This window comes from Colletes latitarsis, chromosome 5, assembly GCF_051014445.1.
Source record: "Colletes latitarsis isolate SP2378_abdomen chromosome 5, iyColLati1, whole genome shotgun sequence".
NCBI classification, from domain to species: Eukaryota; Metazoa; Arthropoda; class Insecta; order Hymenoptera; family Colletidae; genus Colletes; species Colletes latitarsis.
The window spans coordinates 36,641,988-36,657,047 of NC_135138.1; the positions used below are offsets into that span (position 1 = coordinate 36,641,988).

A 15,060-nucleotide genomic window follows, 5' to 3' on the forward strand; every position below is an offset into this window, starting at 1 on the left:
GTCGCGAAAACCGGTCGAGGGAATGTAGCTTCATTATCTGTGTACGCATGAACATACGCGTGTGGGATGTAAACGAGCCAAACCGCTATAACGAGGTCGTAATCCAAATTGCAATGCCCGAAGCGACTGATGAAATTTTCTTTTCTTCCCTTTTTTCTATTGTTATTGGCAATTTAGGGTGGTCAAGATAGCTGCGTAAAATATAACGACATAAATCGTATCGTAACCTTCGTTTTATTATAAAATGGTGCTATATAAACAATATTAAGCGGTAATAGTAGTACTTGTTTTATACAGAACATAATAATTACGTAAACAACGTAACGCAGCGACAGAGACAGCGCTGTAAGCTTTGTTTTGTGTAAAAATTGATACTACGCAAACGATATTATGTAACGAGCGTACTAGTACTGTAATACTTGTCTTTGAATAAGCAATATACAAAAAAATGATTCGGAAACATTAAGAAATACAGAAGTTACGAGGTTTCCCCCGTGAATACGTACACCGTGCACCACCGTGCTTCGAAGGGTAAAAATGCAGCACATTACGTAAGAAACAAGACTTAGAGACGGTCGATTACGTGGGCAGTCACTCTAGTTATGTGTGTGTGTGTCGATGAAAAAACGACACACGTTTAGCGTGCAATATGCGTCGTGAAACATCGAATAGGCGCTCGTTGGAGCGTAACGAGAATGTTTAGACGAGTTTATATCCCAGGGAGTATGGGTTTCGAAGGTACTATAAAAGTATGCACCATTCGCGTCTTGCCTAGCCATTGCAAGCAGTAATTGGCTTCGAGATACAAGAAAATCCCGAGCTCGTTGAAACGCGATTGGCGATCGTGGTTTTCCTCGAAACTCGCCATTGTTCGGTTTTAGAAATTTTGCAATATCAAGCATTCGAAACGTATCGGATTTCACACGGTTCTTTCTAAATTTAAATTTAAATCCAAATGCAGATATTCAATTGCCTTTCGCATTAATTGAACGTATAGTAGTCGAAATGATAACGCATCGAAATTGAGAAATCTTCAAAAAGTAGCAAAGCCCTAACTCACGACACGTCAAATAAATCTTGTTAGCATAGTCTGTCGTATCGTATTAGTTTTATCGCCTCTATATCTGAGTTATGTTTCAAACACGAATTACACGTTTACGACTGCATTTATTTACGATATCGAACGACTTCGTAGGACTCTTACAAGATCATTCCTACACCATCGTTTATCCCACGTGTCGCATGAGCGATAAAATAGATCGTCGATTAGATTCGCGTCTAGCAAACAATATCTAAGCGGTATAAATATCGATTACAATTAGAATAAATAAATAAATAGATGAAATAAATAACAGTCGAAGAGTAGGCTCCGTCAACTTTTATGTTTCATGTTTCGTTGTCGTCGTCCATTTCCATGATCGGTGGTTCCGTAGGAGATTCGGTTGGCCATTTCCCTACGGTCGCGGCGGGATCGATAGTGGACGGTGGATCCGTGATAACAATTGGCCCTAACGGTTCGGCAGTTTGCGTTTCTATTTTCACCGTGTCTTTTTCTTTGTCGGCCAGAGTTTGAGAGCCCTCGCTTACTTCTGGTTTCGTCGAAATCGTTTGCGGTTTCGTTTCTGAATCGGTCGAATCGAGAGTCGGTGGTATTAATTCCGTGGACGGAACCATCGTTTTAATTTGACACTGGCGGCCCATGTAGCCGAGAGGACAGATGCACCTGCAATCACAGTTTAACGAACCTATAGATCCTTGTTACATTTTCCTTCACGTTTATTTAACGCAACCCTGCTCCAATCATCCAACGAGCATACCGTGAAATTTTGAGCTTGCAAATTGTGTACGTTTGTCACAAAAATAAGCGTTAATTCATCCATTTTTCACAAACACGGGATAATAGATCCTGTAATTTTACCTGTAATTGCCATCTTCTTTGGTCATGCTGATACAAGTTGCGTTGTTGCGACAGGTATCTGGATGCTCGTCGCAATACGTTAGTTTCTCGTTGCATAAGTCACCTGCCCATCCAGGCTCGCAACGACAGTCCCATGGTCGTTTGCAGGACCCGTGTACGCATCCAGGATAAGGGACGCATTCGGTGCAGTTAGGTCCTGTCCATCCTACTCGACATCTGCACGTTTCTGGACGCCGACAGGTGCCATGTTCTCGACTACATCCTTGCGAGCAAATTGCTACGCAGAGACGAAACAACTTAAGTCGGACGTTGCAGAACCGGTTAATTAAATTGTTTGATCGCGGAGAGATTACACTAATTAATCAAGTTAAAGCAAACTCCTATCTGCTATTCCAAATGGCCTCTGTCTGCGTAGTGTGCAACATTGATTTATTCATTTTAACGAGCATGGAATAAACGTTTTCAATCTGTACAAATTTAAGGATTAATTAATTCTACTCGGTGAAATTTCAAGAGGGCCCAAACCTAAAGGGTCGAGAACGTTGATTGTTTGCTCGTTAAGGCTAATAAACATGTTAATTTCGTGCTGTTAGGGGGGCTACTTACGCGTCTGGCAAAGGAGTCCGGTCCAGCCAGGTTCGCAACGACATTCGAGAGGTCCCTGACACGTTCCGTGCACGCAACCCGGCAAAACGGCGCACTGCTTGCACTTTGACCCCTGCCAACCTAATCGACACCTGAGAAAAACCAATCGAACGTTTAGGCTACTAATTTAGTCGGATCAAAGGTATCGTGTTTGCCTCGACGGTGGAAAATTCGCGGTTTAAAGGCTGGTCGAAATTACCAGCTGTGTGACGTTAATGGAGGATCGAAGCAAAGGGCGGTTTCATTGCTTCGATTCGCTGCTACCGGGACTGATAACCGCTCATTACTTCGCCATTACTCTTTACCTGCACTCGCCGGGTTTCTCGCAATACCCCTGGCTGGACAGACAATCGGCCGCGCAGATCGGTTCCGAGCAGAACATGCCTTTCCATCCAGGATCGCAGGAACACTCGAAGCTCACGTTACAGCTGAAAGTGAAAATCCGTTCGGTGCTCACCGCAGGATAGAATTACACCTTCTAATCGAGACAGAAGGAAACGAAACGTTTCGCGTTACGCGGAAATTAGGCTTCGCCGCTGGCCAAGGTGAAATCCTGAATGAAGTCCAGGTACATTAACGTTACAAGACACGATCATTGGAAAGATATTGGAAGTGCAAAGGAAATATAACCATTACCGAACAGAGAAAACTTGCAACTCTTATTCTCGACACGAGGTCTGAAGAATGAAATTGTCAAGTGGATACCGGGAATTAGCACGGAAGCATCGAGTCAGCGATCATTGGCAAACCGTGACACGTATCGTTGAAAGCTTCTCGTCGCCGTTGGAATATTATATTCCACCGGGTGAAATTGAAACCCGATCGGAAGTGGGCCGTGGTTTCGATTCGTCGAGATTTATTTCGAGGGTCCTGCTAGGTCAGCGGCCGGCCAATACGGTTGATTGCCTCGTCGATCAATCGGCAAGATTTCGTTTGTGATATCTTTTTGCGGTTCGTTTTCGTCTGTCCGGCCGCGTAAGAAAACGAAATGACAACTTACCTGCCGTGCTGACATCCAGGCAAAGCTACACACTTGTCGCAGAGCTCGCCATAGAAGCCCAATTTGCAACGACATTCACCGGGTCGACGGCAGTAACCCTGAAGAGGGTCGCACCCCTTCCGACAGATTGGCACGTCGCACAAATCGCCGGTCCATCCTGACCGAACAGAGAACAAAAAGAAAAAATACACGAACGCGCATGACGAGGAATGTCCGTATCGTTAGGTTCTTATTGTGCTTTTCTACGGCAAGCCCGAGGATGAATTCTACCGGTCGTTCATTTTTCTTTTACCTGGCAGGCACTTTACTTCGCCGGCTTCGTCGCAAACGTAGTGCGAGTTCGGATGCTGTGCGGCTGGTATTTCGCACGCCTGTTTTTTCCATTTTGGAACGTACCTGAGAACAGTGCGCGTTAATTACTTCTCGAATATCGCAACACGGCGAAGCGAAATACCGCGTTTAAATGCCCGAGCTCAATCAAGGGAAATAGACCTAGTTTCTATCAATTAGCAATAATTATACGTGCAATTTACTTTGATCCCGCGAAGACTCCTGGATAAATGAGATATTTCTTGATTTAGTAATAACAAGATCGCTTTCGAACATCGAGGACTTTTCACTTAGAATCTGGATCGAACAGTGAACGTGTTAAATGTGCAGTAGACCCTCGATTATTGCATAAGAGCTTCGTTCATTGTAATATGGAGCGAACGAAGCAAATACCGTTCAGGAAAGTCAACAATTAAGGCAATCGCGTATCGATCATGTCGCGGAATAGATTGGTAGTACAATCGACGATGATATATTACGTGTAATTTTCCATAATTTGTGGCTGGATTCGAGCCAAGGCACGTTAAGTACCCAACAATTCCGCGCTAGGTAAAATTAAACCGATTTACAAATTGCAAAAATGTTAAAAGGTTAAAAGGCTCTTTGCGGAGTGTCGATCTCTGAACGTCGGAGGGACTTTGGCAATCGAATCACGTAAACGACGAAGTAGAAAAGTAATTGACGATACCTGGGTCCTGTCGCGAATCCAAAAGGTAACGAACCGATGCCGAGAACTGCTGTCACACCGACGGATAGGCCATTGTTCAGGTTGCCCAGTTCACCGGGACCAATTAGGAGGCTGAGACAGGCGACCAGTAGTATCATCTTTGCTTGACTACCGAGTCAAGACTGAGGACGACCGCGAAGCCTTGGATAACGGGACCTTGTTCGAGGTCACGGCACACTTTTTCATCGCGGTCGTGTTGGTGGTGCGTGTGTGAAACTCGTGTGCATGCGCCTGGTACAGTCGACAGAGCTCCCCGTTGGCTTCTTTTTCTTCGCTCACCACGAGTTTATTATTCGCTCGGGAAAGTTCAATGCACCTCTTGGACTACGCGAGAGGAGGCATTCCCCTCCGCGGCGACGTCGCGTTCGCCGCGACCATGGAAAGGAAATGGACGATCCTGGAACTTTCTCGGGAGCACGCGTAAGCTACTTCTTCCGCGATGGAATTTGGGCAAAGTCCACGAGGCCGATCGGCTGCTCGTTCTTACCGTTTCGGCGAGACGAGTAACCGTTCTTCGAACGTCCATTTCTTTTTTTTAGCAAACGAACGTTGATTTGCGTTTAACTCTTGCCAAAGAGCGCTAGATTTTTAACGTTTTTGGGGCCAGCGTTTGTTTATTCGACTTCCGTTTCTAGCGTCGAAGTATAATAGCCCCGTAAAATATGCGAGAAGGTTGCCAAGTACCTAGTTGGTCTAAAAAATCGAGAAAGCCTGCGACAGATCGGTCGCAGGTATGTATTTAAGCCGAAGGTGCTCGTTTCGAGCACTTCCTGCAAAGGTAAACTGCTCATTACTCGAGCACAAAAATGGCTATAACTCGCAAACAAGGTCAAATAGTACGCATATTTATATGAACTTTCATCATTGTTTTTTATATCCTCGATCCGCCATCAGAAGTAGGTCTCGCGCGTACGGTAAACCCTAGATAAAAAGAATTATTGGGCAAAGAAAATTACACGGCACGCCGAGATTCGAACCTGTATGAAAAAAAAGGAGTCTTGACGAGTAAACGCCTATCGCGATTACGGTACGAACTTATCTAACGACAGTTATTAACTAACTTTATTAAAAAAATATAAAAAGCCTTTGAGAACATGTCTGGTCGTTATAATGAGCGTTATAAAAGAATACGCTTATTAAAACTTTCGAATTTGAGCTGTTTCCTGCAATTAAATCTCAATTTAGATTTGGAACGAAATCTACGGTCGTTTCTCTCATGGATTCCTCGATTGTTAATATCGACCAGTCAGAGTCTCGAAGAACTTTGTGTCCTGTGCTTCCTGTATAACGGGAATCTTTTTCATATGTCTTCGAAGAAACTCTCTCTTCTTTGTCCATCCAAAGGATTCGACCGAAACATCGAATCCTCCCATAATCTGGTGTAAATCCATTCGATATAGGAAGACAGTCGACAGACCCTTTCGAAATTCGACGAAAAATCTCCCGAACCCTCGTCATTCAATTTTATTCGTAGACAAGGACGTGGATCATCGACAAAGGGGGGATTTAAAATTCTCGGGGACTTGTGGGATTACACGTAAGGCGCTTAAACTGCACAATTTATGAATGTAACCGAATAACGCTAAAGAATCGAGAGCAGCCAACAGGAAAAATATGTAAATACGTGGACGTCAAAGAATAACCGCTTGTCCATGGTCAGGGACGAACAAAATTCTACTTGAATAATATCGAGATGAATGTTTTGTTAGAAGTAATTTATTTCTATTTTAAAGACTATGTACAAGCTTCGGAGCTATTATTTACAAATAAATACAGAGGTTTGGCGCCGCGATCGGCGTCGTTTTTCTGTCTCGACGATAGGAACTCTTTTACAGTCTGTTCGTTGCGCGTTGAGCAAGAAGTTATTTAGTACTCTTACTACGTACAAAAATATCGTCGAAGATTTTATACATTTCCTGCTTCCGAGAGCGTCAAGCTTATACAGTGTGTTCGGCCACCCCTGTGAAAAATTTTAATGGGAGATTCTGGAGGCCAAAATAAGACGAAAATCAAGGATACTAATTTGTTGATTGGCTCTTAGAGTCTCCCGTTAAAATTTTTCACAGGGGTGGCCGAACACCCTGTATATATAATCTCTTGCGAAGTTTTTTGTACGTTTGTCGGATTGGGCGTTGCTCCCGTCTCCGCTTTCTTGGTTCGGAAAGGTGCCATTTATACTTTTTCTATAATTAACTTACGGAATCGCAGGCGAAACGACGCCTGCGACCTTTAAAAACTACTTTGCATCGTACGCACATCAATATCCGTCTTCCCGGATCGTTCGATCCGCCTTATATCTACGCGAAGAATGACATTTACACTTTGATCGAGTCGAATCAATTCGAAGAACTGCTAGTGACCTTCTTGAAATGACAGATTCAACTGTTTGTACGCTGCTGGCAGCGGTCCAGCGACGATAATCCTCTCCTCTCGTTTATTTAGTCCGCCAGATTCGCTGTAGAGCAAAACGTATCCCTGAGTTTGCCATCGTCCTCGACGATGCTCCGTCCATGTTCCTCTGCCTCTCAAACTTCCTCCACCTCGAAGCTCTTGCTCTTCTTGCACACTTTGATCATACTAACGACGACCACTAGGATCGCCGCGGACACGTAGGCAGCGACTATGTCCCAAGGATAGAGGTCCTGAAACGTCGACTCTATCCTTTCAGCCTGAACGGAATTGGGCCTCGTGTCCACTTCGATGGGAAAGCTGCCGGGCCCGTCGTTCGAGGCGATCCTGACAAGGTATTTGGTGCCAGGGGTCAGAGAAATCTGCGCAGAATTCGAGTCCGCCACTTGGTTTCCCATAAGGCCCCCTGTCTCGGGCTCCCAGGACACCACGTACGACTCCTTGTTCCCCGATTGGTCCTTGTCCATCCTGTCGTTGTAGGCGCTGCTGGTAGAGGGGGTGTTGTCGGCTTCCAACGACTCGTCGGCGCGGTCGTCCTTCCTTCTGAAGAAGAACCTTCGGAATATCTCGTCGGAGATCTGAGAGTCCTCCTGGGTTCGCCATTCCGCTAATACTTTTTCTCCGTATTTTTCCAGGAAAAACTGCCTAACCCGATTGTTGAACCGAACCTGCTGCAAAGCTCTCTGTTTCTGCAACTGAGTCTGGACGTCCTTCCAGGAGATGGTCGCCTCGTACAGTGGACCTTCCTTCAAGGACTCCAGCGTCGGAACCCACTCTTGCCAACTGTAGTGCTTGACCCCGTCTTCCATCGCGACGATTATCCAGGTGTCTGGCTTAAGACTCGGTGTTCGTTCACCAGGATAGTATCCGTTCACTCGCCATTGCTTGTACAGTTTGCGCATCACTACTGACACGTCGAATTTGTCCAAGTTGATGGGCGCCTTCTTTGGCGCTGGCAACATCGACGGAAGGTACTTTTCCTCCACCCTCGTTTTCCGGAAAGTGCAGGCTGTCTGGCACGCTGGACACTGAAAACAATAGGGAGGTCAGTACACCGATTTTCGAACGATACAAATTGAATAATTCTGATTAGATTATTCGGTGGACTTTTTATTATTGCGATTTCGCTTTGATCCTGGCCCGAAAACTTTGGTCGCGGGTTATCTTTCCTCGATATCTGCCCTCCGAGGGTACATTAGAGTCGTAGGATAATTAACGATCTCTCTAAAAGAGACGTTCCGTTATCTAACAAAAATCGTCGCTCGAGAAGACCTGGAAAGACCGTTTCATCGTGCTTCGACCCGAACATTCGTCGTAACGTGGTAGCCCAGACGGGTCCCCAAATATTTGAAGATTTTTATCGCCTAGGGTCGATACATCGAGAGTTTAAACGTGAACGATCCACGAGCAAAGCGAGTCGACCTTCCGTGAAAACCGACAGGTAGCCGTTCTCGAGGATTTTTCTCTATCCACGAGCCCCTTTCTTCTGGTCTTGGTAGGACTACGTTCACCGATTACCTCCTCTCGTTTTCATCCCTTACTGCTTTGAAACGCCCAAAGTTAAGGGATTTTTCTCGCGCTTGATCGATTCGAAGTTTCTGTCGGCCCTTTACGCCAGCGAATCGAACACGGGGAAGGTTAACTCGGTTTACCTGAACCGAAAAGGGCCCCTGGGACATCCGAGAGGATTCGGTTACGTTCGAGTCCCGACATGGGATTGCAGGTGCACGTTCTTAGAAATATCGCGAGTACCACGAGATTCGAGTTTCCAGCCTGACAAAATTAGCAAAGGGTTGATCTTCCTCTTATCGTAATTTTCTTAAAAATTCCAATTTCGTTTCCCGTGTTCTCGTTTCCGTGACAAGCCCGAAGGTTCGTAGAGTCCCCCTCCCACGAGCTCCCCTAATCCAAAAGCCTGCTTCGTTCGTAAATTTACTTACATGTAGATACTGGTCGCCCTCGCAAATGGTTCTCGTCTTCTCCCACCGGTTCTCGAGGGCCTCGCAGTACTGCCAGCACTGTAACACAGAAGGAGAAAAAAACATATGAAAGAACCGAGAGAGCGTGGCAGCGAGGGGGGTGGAGGGGTGGGTTTCAGCGTTGAACAAAAAGCCCTTGCACGCACGGGACGCGCGAGTAAAAAGGACGATGGTACACGGCGGTGCCGGGGGATGAAGAGGGACGCCGCGGCGGAGGACCGTGGAACGCGAAGAAGGAAAGGGAGAATAAGAACCATCGGCCTGGACCGTTGAATCGAGCGATTTAAGCGGCTGTAGGGCGAAGGGGAGAGGGCCGAGGGACCGAGAGGGTGAAGAGCAGAAAGAAGAGAAAAAAAGAGGAACCGACAACGGTGAAAGAGCGAGAAAAGAGAAGATTGGGGTGGACGGAGGGGCCGAATTAGCTCCAACCTGTTTCAGGCATAACAGGCACCGTCGTTGTTGTCTTCATATTTATTGGGGTACCGTCCCTCGTGGAGCCCTGTTTCTAGATTCTTTTTTCTTCTCTTCTCTCCGAGAGAGAGAGACCCCTTCTTTCCCTCCGTTCCCGATTATCCTTCATCGCGGTGTGTTCCTTCTAAGTCCGGCTGCTTCGTAGAAACGCCGTGGGTCCCCCCCTCTTTCCGCGCTAATGACGCCCTCGAAAAAAGCAACATCAGCGTCTAACAGCTTCGCGATAATTCCCCGGCTCTGGGTTCCCTTTTTCCGACGGTTTTTACGCCCGCTGGCGCAAATGGCCAGAGAAAGGGGGTAGCGTCTCCTCTTTTTCGTGTAAAATCTAGAGTAGCACGATGTCGTCGAAAGTAACTCTGTATAAAACATTACTGAACAGTCTCTCTACGAGACTCTAATCGTTAGACTTTTATTCTCGACGGTCATTTAAAATCTTCTGTGAACCTTATGTCGGATCGTCTAACGAGATCGTATAATGAGAGGGAACGTCGCGTTAGAATCTCCAACGACCAATGCTCGAATCGCTAGGATAAGATAAAGGCCATTAAGTTTTATTCGCGTTTCGTTTCTTTGGATACTCCGTAGTCTGACAATTAACAGCTGCAGGGCGATGTCGATCTGGAGTACGGGCCTCTGCGTGTTCCTTTATCCCGTTTATTTCACTTTACGACAGCTCGGTCATTGATTTCCCGAACGAGGGGACGCCGTCTTTACGACCCTCCGCCGATCGTAACTCGATAACGGCACGATCATCGTCGCACTCGATGAAATTTGATGGAGCGATCAACGTCGCCGACATTTGCGCCACCCGTTGCCTACCGATCGAGTCTCGGGAGCCGCCGATCACGATCATCCGTAACGATTACGATTTAATACGCGACGAACGTTCCCTTCCGCAGTGATTTCGCGATAATATCGAAAATATTGTACCAACGAACGCATAGAAAATTAAAATTTATACCGATTAAATCAAGCAGTTCTGAAAAATGCGTTAACGATTCGTGTAAATTGGCCACGGGGGGGAAAGGAAGACCGCCGTAACACTTTTTAGTGTCCCTAAAAAGGCACTGATTTATATTTACGTGGGCCCATCTTAATAATTTTGGCGAAATTTATCGCTTACGAACCGCGCGTACAGTCTCGCGAGAAAATACGTGGCTTTGAAGTTGTAAAAGATTCCTAATCCCCTGCAGTTCTCATAGACTCTTCAATTTAGATCTCTCCCGCGCCGATCGTCTCACGTTCCCGATCTATTCATAGCCGATTGTTCGAAGTATAATGAAACAATTACGCTCACGAAAAGGGGCGGTTCAAATCGAGCGCGAGGATTCCCCATCGAGGAATAATCGTCATTATTCAGGCGTAACTCTGATGTTCTCTCCGAGGGGGTTCTTCGCACGACCTTCGTTAAGCCACCTCCGCGCGTCCGCCTCCTCGGAGAATCGTTATTCTAATGTGTCCTGGGGAAACGGCTCTCGAGGACTCTCCTTTCTCGTGCATAAATTTGAATGGATCACCGTGTCCCTTCCCTCGTGATCTTCTCGATTCAGCCTCGATAATAATCCTCACCGTGTGTGCGCCGTGTGTATTCACACGCATCTTTTTTCCTCTCCACCTTTTCAGTATCGTATTTTTCTTACACGTATTTTTATACACGGCCTGTAACCGAGAGTTACCAAAAATTCCATTAACAAGAGGGTAAAAATATCGTTTACAACTTCTTCTCGATGTTCAGCCAACTCTTGCGTACTGTTTTTATTCCGTGGTTTAGAAAGTAGTTTTCTGTTATTTTTAAAGGGGACCTCGGGTTCAGATTATTCTGGAGCGATCGAAATAGATGGAAATTAGATGGGTCTAGAGCCGAGGAGTAAGATGGATGTGGAAGGACCTCCCGACAAAATTCTCTGCCCAGCCATTTTTATCGCGGAGTGCCATAAATTTGGCCTTAGTTTTAAATTCAGAGAAACGAAATTAAGAGGGTACTCGTTTTTTCTAATAGAAGGTAGTCGTGTTTAGGGAACTCGTCAGAGGTTTTGCAAGTATTTAAGGATCAATTGCTTCTACGGAACCTGTTCTCAGAGGATTTTGCTCTAAACCGTGCGACGAACAAACCTAACTCACGCGCACTAGCGTTCTCTGTGGGTGTGTACGTCAAGATGGCATCGATTTCCCCGAAATTAATGGACACCCCCTGTACACCAAATGAGCAACGCCCTGCTTGCACACACACGCACCGAAGCCGCATTGTGCGTGAGTTAATCGTGATTCCCATCTGTCCATCTGCGTCTGTCCGAGAGGGGTGGTCGGGGCACGTTGGGGAGGGCGCGGGGACCACCATGATTTTCCACGGCGCCCCATAAAACCGACAAAAGAGATTTATCGTCGACGGAGTCGCTGGAACGGCCCTATCAGATTTCCAGACGATCGAGTCTCGACGCCTACGCGATTCCGTCGACAATATTTTTCCGCGGCGTATTTTCGAAACTATGGAGATCGTTTGTCGTTCGCTCGGGACGCTGAAACGTAGACGACGAGTCGGGACTGTTGATTTTTCGGCGCAATTGGTCCGCGGGACGAGTCGAACGGTTCAGGGACCGGAGACCCCGGGTGACCGGGAAAAGAGGGTCACGTTATAGTTAGAAACGTCGTGTCGAGTGCACGCGGTGCTCCGAAAATTCGTGACGGGTTGCAGCCGTTTCTCGTTCCGCGCGGGGGAGGAAACGACGGAGGGAAATGAGTAAAACTTTTATCTAAACAGGGATTCCGAACTATTTATGTGTCGCTAGTCAACCCTTTCGTGCATATGGTTCTCGTACGAAGCGCCATATTTCTTTACATAAATTCCTATATCGTAAATTTAGTCGTTGTCTATTGTTCGAGTAAGATTTTGCGGGAGAGAAAAGTGTTAGCATTGATATCAGGAAAAGAATTATTTTTCGAGGATCAGTATAAGAAATAGTCCCAAAGATAGTGCAGGTTGGTCGAGCTTCAAGCAAAAACACGTGTACGTTGGTGATTGCAGCAATAAAAATTATGGCGTTTCATCCTAGATCCACTAGAGGACTCACAAAGTAAGACGCGTGTAGTTAATTCTACTGCGGACGAGATAGTAGGTCAGACTCGTCGGAGATAATGATCAGCCATCCGAATTTCTAATTAAAGTACAAAGTCCTCCAGAAAATCCAAGACGAAACTCCTTTGTTCAGGTTACACCGATCGAAATAAGGAAAGAAATCAATTCAGTTTCGTGCAATATTATTTTTATTTCCATCAAAAAGAAAATGTTTCGATGGTTCATGCAGGAATATCGGTGAAACGCAAGCTGTAATTACCATGCTGCAAGTGGTTTGCTGGTGTCCTGTGTACCAATCGCAAATCCCATCGGCGGTATGCTTTTTGAGGCATTGCGATCTGCACTGCGCGATCCTGATGATCGGTCCAAGATCGAAACTCGTGACCGATGCGAGGCACCAGCCGAAAAACAGCAACCACGAAATTTCCATCGTCGAACGGAATCACACTTTCCTTTCTCTGACGATTAAGCGTAATCGAACACACACTTGATCACACTTGTTCAGAGTTTATCGTGTATCGTATGACGGAACACTCGAGTCTGTGTAAACGTTAGAAGCATGGAAAAATACGCGTTCGCGGTTAGAATCACGCGTTTGTGGTCGAAACGTGCGCGCGGAGGGCGACGAGCAGAGACGTAGGTTCGGTTACCTCCGAAATTTCGAGCCGACTGCGACCCTTCGGAGGTGGGTACCTTCCTTATGTAGCCACGCGCCCCCACCATTGAATTTCAGCTCGCCCCTACCCCCTAAAGGCAGCGTAGCATCCCTTGTAATTATCCGTGGGCTGGAACCGTCCCTCGGCATATGGTCGACCACGCTGCATCACCGTCCTTCTGCCCGAATTATTTCTCTGACGGAGAAGTAGGCCAGACTGCGGAAAGAGTTGGGGGATTTTTCGTTTCATCGAAACGATTGCTCGGTCGAACCGATTTATCCCTTTTTGTGGGATTTACTTTTATCGTCGAGCAATTCGTGGTGGGATTAGTTGCAAAATTGATGGAGTGTCCGATCGAGCCAGTCAAATACGCTGTCGCCTGTGAATCATCGGACGCTAGATCGCGTGGACCAGGGGAAATTGTAATTTGAGGTATTCATACAATTTTCATAAGCCATTTTATCATCTTGTTCTGTTCAATTAATTTCTTTCTGTACACATTTCCGTATTATGTGTAACTTTATTGATTGTATGCAATTTTCGTCCTGTATCAAAACAATTTCTGTACAAATTGCCCTTAGTTAGAAATTATACTTGCAATAGGATACTAACTGGATAAAATAAATAATTTATGGAATTGAACCTGAAGACACATCCCTAAAAATGTCTGAAGGTTCTTAATCGATAAAGAAATGTAGAAAAGAGGGGGGAAGCATCTAATTTTTCTGTAATAATGTTCCAAAATCGATAGCGTCGGCCCTCCAGTGCAAACCTAGCGTTTAACGTTAGTCGTAATTTCCTTGGTATGCTCTGCGTACAATCTGTCGTCGCGAATATTATCTCGGTAGAGAACCACCCTCGCATTACAACCGCGTAGTGTTTCACTATAATTATCCACGTGCCGTATGGTCCCCGGCATATGGTCCAGAACGCCATCTTACTACAGTGTAACCACCTTTCCGAGAGCGAGGGGAGAAGACGTAAAAGAGGAGGAAGATTGCTCCCAAATTGACTGCTCGCGGGACAAATTAAATTTCGTCTCCGTTCGATCGTGAAATCGCGTCGCTTTGTGACGCTCCGATGGACGCGTCTCCTTCCCGTTGATTCCTAAAGATGCAACATCAAAACGACGTCGGTGTTCCCTTTTGAGCTCCCTAATACGCCGAACAAAATCGTTAGAATGCAATTTAGCCTCGAAAAAGTTTCGATCACGCTTTTCTTTGTGACCCGAGATTGGTACGAAGTTGAATTTTTCGTGTTAAACGTTTAATTTCTGGTAAGCAAAGGAAGCGAACGAACTTCCGCAATCTACTCGGTATTGCGTATGAAATTTTATACAGGCAAACGTTCTTCAAGGAAGCCCTGGTTCTTCCATAAAGATTGCTATTAGAATACGCTTCGGGCCATCGATAATCCTCGAGAAAGAACCTTCGAAGGACCGGCTGAAAGGAAGTGGATAATCAGTCGTCGCAACAACGAGAAAAAGATCCGTCGGCCTCTCACGAAAATCCTCTGGGTGTTCCGGGAAAATTTGGCCGCAATTAGCCTGGCGTCCGCCCCCTAGTCGCGGAGAAAGAAGGGCGGAAGATCGAGGAAGCGCGGCCAGACGGAATAGGATCCAGGCGAATCGGTGTCGGATGATCGCGATCCGAGGGATACGCATTATCAAAGGTCTCGCAGCACGATCCAATATGGTTTTCATCCGGCAGGTACACGATATCGCCCCACCCACCACCTTCATCGACCAGGCGGGAAATAAAAGCAGCGAGAGGAGAACGCGAAGGAAGAGGCGGAGAACACGGGGGTTTCGACCGATAAAGAACAGAAAGAGGGATGGAGACGCAAAAGGTAG

At 46.2% G+C, this 15,060-nt stretch overlaps 2 protein-coding genes across 2 annotated transcripts; both read right to left on the reverse strand.

The window, feature by feature from the left end:
* Positions 1-240: 240 nt before the first annotated feature.
* On the reverse strand, positions 241-4,719 carry LOC143341740 (uncharacterized). The gene is made up of 7 exons (XM_076764890.1): positions 4,582-4,719; positions 3,856-3,959; positions 3,564-3,720; positions 2,869-2,991; positions 2,525-2,655; positions 1,919-2,195; positions 241-1,723 (listed from the first exon to the last, which is right to left on the reverse strand). Exons 1-7 carry the CDS (start codon positions 4,716-4,718, stop codon positions 1,387-1,389), a joined length of 1,266 nt encoding a protein of 421 aa, XP_076621005.1. The 5' UTR covers position 4,719; the 3' UTR covers positions 241-1,386.
* Positions 4,720-6,763: 2,044 nt separating this feature from the next.
* Positions 6,764-13,085, reverse strand: LOC143341802 (uncharacterized). The gene is made up of 3 exons (XM_076765023.1): positions 12,812-13,085; positions 8,970-9,047; positions 6,764-8,057 (listed from the first exon to the last, which is right to left on the reverse strand). The coding sequence occupies exons 1-3, from the start codon at positions 12,980-12,982 to the stop codon at positions 7,146-7,148; spliced, it is 1,161 nt and encodes a 386-aa protein (XP_076621138.1). The 5' UTR covers positions 12,983-13,085; the 3' UTR covers positions 6,764-7,145.
* Between the last annotated feature and the right edge of the window lie 1,975 nt (positions 13,086-15,060).

Coding starts and splice junctions, on each gene's coding strand:
- LOC143341740 (XM_076764890.1), bottom strand. CDS start 4,718: ATGATACTACTGGTCGCCTGTCTCAGCCTCCTAATTGGTCCCGGTGAA. Junction 3,960..4,581: donor GGATTCGCGACAGGACCCAG/GTATCGTCAATT, acceptor CACTGTTCTCAG/GTACGTTCCAAAATGGAAAA. Junction 2,196..2,524: donor CGGACTCCTTTGCCAGACGC/GTAAGTAGCCCC, acceptor GTCTCTGCGTAG/CAATTTGCTCGCAAGGATGT.
- LOC143341802 (XM_076765023.1), bottom strand. CDS start 12,982: ATGGAAATTTCGTGGTTGCTGTTTTTCGGCTGGTGCCTCGCATCGGTC. Junction 9,048..12,811: donor AGCAAACCACTTGCAGCATG/GTAATTACAGCT, acceptor TCTGTGTTACAG/TGCTGGCAGTACTGCGAGGC. Junction 8,058..8,969: donor AGGGCGACCAGTATCTACAT/GTAAGTAAATTT, acceptor TATTGTTTTCAG/TGTCCAGCGTGCCAGACAGC.